The sequence below is a fragment of the Carya illinoinensis genome, chromosome 6 (assembly GCF_018687715.1).
Source record: "Carya illinoinensis cultivar Pawnee chromosome 6, C.illinoinensisPawnee_v1, whole genome shotgun sequence".
Lineage (NCBI taxonomy): Eukaryota > Viridiplantae > Streptophyta > Magnoliopsida > Fagales > Juglandaceae > Carya > Carya illinoinensis.
The window spans coordinates 21,618,411-21,621,867 of NC_056757.1; the positions used below are offsets into that span (position 1 = coordinate 21,618,411).

General features: G+C 37.8%; 1 protein-coding gene across 1 annotated transcript; it reads left to right on the forward strand.

Moving 5' to 3' along the window:
- Positions 1 to 339: 339 nt before the first annotated feature.
- Positions 340 to 1,909, forward strand: LOC122312885 (BAHD acyltransferase BIA1-like). Its single transcript, XM_043127555.1, has one exon. It carries the CDS (start codon positions 379 to 381, stop codon positions 1,711 to 1,713), a length of 1,335 nt encoding a protein of 444 aa, XP_042983489.1. The 5' UTR covers positions 340 to 378; the 3' UTR covers positions 1,714 to 1,909.
- Positions 1,910 to 3,457: the final 1,548 nt, after the last annotated feature.

The following is a 3,457-nucleotide window of genomic DNA, read 5'->3' on the forward strand; positions in this document are numbered from 1 at the left end:
TTTTTATACTCTTTTTTTTAGTTTTTTAAAAAGCCTATAATTTATTAAAAATATTTCAAGAAATAAATAATGTCGAAAACATAATACTTATATTTCGTTGATCAACATTGTCCATAATAAGTGAGACGAGAGTACAAATCGATAATATTTGTTGTCGTGAGGTTTGGAATGGCCTTCGGGTCCCACCTTTGCAGATGAAGTTATATAACTAGTTAACTCCTTTGTATTTATTTTTTTGCAAAGTAAACATTCTGTCACATAATTGTTATTAATTGTATAACAGGTTTACGAGAAGCTTCTAATGTTGATAACGTGCATGCTATAAATATGAGTAATTCTAAATGAAACCTTACATCATAGGTGAGTGAACAAATAGACATGGAGATCAAAGTTGAGATGATCAATAGAGAGGTAATAAAACCTTCCTGTCCAACTCCCCATCATCTTAGATGCTTCGACCTCTCCCTTTTAGATCAGCTACTACCCAAAATTTATATATCGGTGGTGATATTCTACTCCCACAACCCTTCTGATCTTCCCCAGTTCAAGGCTGTTGATATATCCCATAGGCTAAAGACATCATTGTCTGAAACCCTGTGTCGTTTCTATCCACTTGCTGGGAGAGTAAAACACAATGTCTCAATTGAGTGCAATGATGTTGGCGTTGATTATTTGGAAGCTCGAATCAATTGCCGTCTCTCAGACATTCTTGAGCAACATCCCGAACAGAAAATGTTGTACCACTTTCTTCCGAAAGTGACTGAACCTCTGGATCCAAGCTTGGAACCTTTGGTTCTAGTTCAAGCTAGCTTCTTTGATTGTGGCGGATTGGCCATTGGTGTGTGTTTTTCACACAAGGTAGCCGATTTAGCCACGACAAGCATGTTCATAAATAGTTGGGCTAGCGCGGCTCTTGCCGCTTCTGGTGAGGCAGTGCTGACTCCGGAATTCTGTGCCGCATCTCGCATACCACCGAGAATACAACATACCTGGCCGTCAATAGCCATCACCTTGGCGAACGAAACGACTGCTTCGAGGAGGTATGTGTTTTATGCACCAAAGATTGATGCTCTCAAGGCAAAAGCAGCCAGCGCCAACGTTCCACAGCCCACACGTATCGAAGCAGTGTCATCTCTTATTTGGAAATGTGCAATAACCGCCTCAAGATCAAAACACCAATTTCTATTGCCATCTAGACTGACCCAAGCGGTGAACATCCGCGAAAGGCTTACTCCGCCTTTTCCTAAAAATGCTTTTGGAAATCTCTGGTGGTTTTCCGGGCAAGAAACAACAGACAATGAGATACAGTTGCATCGGTTGGTTACTGAGTTAAGGAAAGGAAAGGAAGCTTTTAGTGAAGATTATGCAACAAAGTTATATGGGGACGAGGCTTTCTCTGTGGCTAGTCAAGATATCAAACATCTTAGTAATCTTTTCGGCTCAGAGGGTATTACACACCACATTTTCATTTCCAGTTGGTGCAGATATCCACTATATGAGGCTGACTTTGGTTGGGGGAAGCCAACATGGGTGACTATTGGTAATAATCTGATGATCAAGAATTGTGCATTTCTGATGGATACGAGAGATGGCAGCGGAATAGAAGCTTGGATTACTCTTAGTAAAGAAGACATGGCATTATTTGAACAAGAGAAAGATCTGCTTGAATATGCATCTTTCAACCCAACTGTCCTGGATCAAATCATAATTTAAGTGTATAATTTAAGTACTAGCTAGTGTAGATAAATAAGGAGCATCAGTATTTTATCGTTATCAATAGGTTGTTGATCTCCTCTTGATCGATCACTTAGATGCTAGCTATTATCGTTATCATTTCCGTACCTATATATGTTGTAAGGCTATTTAAAGCCAACAAGTTCCTTGAATAAAGCAGCTTCGACGTTTCCTAGCTATAGGCTATTTAATTGTATATATTAATTCTTTTTGATCGATGCATGGTATTCCTAATCCCTTCCTGGAATATTATATTATGCTTATATAATGGAACATATGTGAATACTTTTGCTTCCATTGTCTCTTATTTTACTTAAGAAAAGTTCCAGTTGGTCAGTGAAAGAGATTGACTACAAGATCATTCATTTCATTTTGACGAGAAGTTACATAAACTTATAATACTTTTTTTTAAGGATGACTTTAAATTAAATTCTGGCCAGAGAGGAGTGTAAGACTGTAGATAGCACTGAACAAATAAGCTGTGTACTTGACCCGGCTGATGTTTTCAACCAGACTCAAAAACCCGAACCGTTTGCAAGTGGATTCAGAAGCGGGTTATACTGCATCCGTTCTCATTTCTTATCGATTAATACCCGATACCCATTTTAATTTGCAGAAAAGTGCAGTCTGTTGTCGGTTACCCATCTAGGCAATCTCCCTCATCATTCTCAAGTCTCTGGCGATTCTCAAGTCTTATCCAGTTTCAATAATACCCAATAATTTCTAGGTATTACTGTTTCTCTAATTTGATTTTCTTGAGATGTTGATTTGTATTTTGGCTTTGGCTTGGTTCTCTTTCATATGCATATGTGGCCTTGTGGATATGCTTTCTTTGCCTCTCCTCCCACCTCCCTTGCCCTCTGCATCTTTTCCTACTTTTGCTAAGCACCTTTCAAGTATTTCTTTGACGTTGAAATTAAAGTTAAGCCTTGAACTATTACGCAATATGTGCACAGACAGACAATGCTAATGGATTTTGGCTGCCACAGTTAGTGGATATTGGTGGTGTTGCTTTTGCCCTTTCTGTTTCTAGCTTTTAGAAGTAAACAAAAAATGCAATGGTTTAAAATGGTTCCCCTCTTTGGTAATTATCAGTGCTGCTCTTGAAAACAAGTCAACAGTACTTCTCTAAGGAGGTGGGGCCGAGGGGCAATAGTTGCTGTTTGTGCTTTCTTCACCAAGTATTTTATTGAGATTTTTATCCATAAAGTAGTTTGATGCCTAGACAAGAGCCCACTAATCCACAATGTTAATAATGACATCAGTGCGTTCAATTTTTTACGCTTATCAGGGAAAAAGACATCATTTTAGGAGAAGTTTTCTTCAGGCTCTACTTATCAAAAAATAATAATAATAATAATTCTTCAAGCTCTTAACTAAATTGCCCATTTTTTATTTCACCATGTGCTCACTGAAAACTATAGAGAACATGTTCTTTTTATCAAGTTTAGTAGCATATGAGCAACTTAATCCTTTTCACAGTTGCACTTGTTTTAATGACAATACTATGCCTGAATTGAATATCAAGTTTGGCGGTCACAGCCTTGATTTTTTGTTTGGCTAGGTTGTAATTTCGAGTTCATTAGATTTTATGGCATGGGGGTTTGTTCACCTTGTCCCTTCACTATTTTTGGTTGATTTAGGAGAAGCCTTTCGCTACAGCTATGTACAACAATATTTTGTCCTTCATATATATATATGAAACATTACCGATTGATCATTA

Coding starts and splice junctions, on each gene's coding strand:
- LOC122312885 (XM_043127555.1), top strand. CDS start 379: ATGGAGATCAAAGTTGAGATGATCAATAGAGAGGTAATAAAACCTTCC.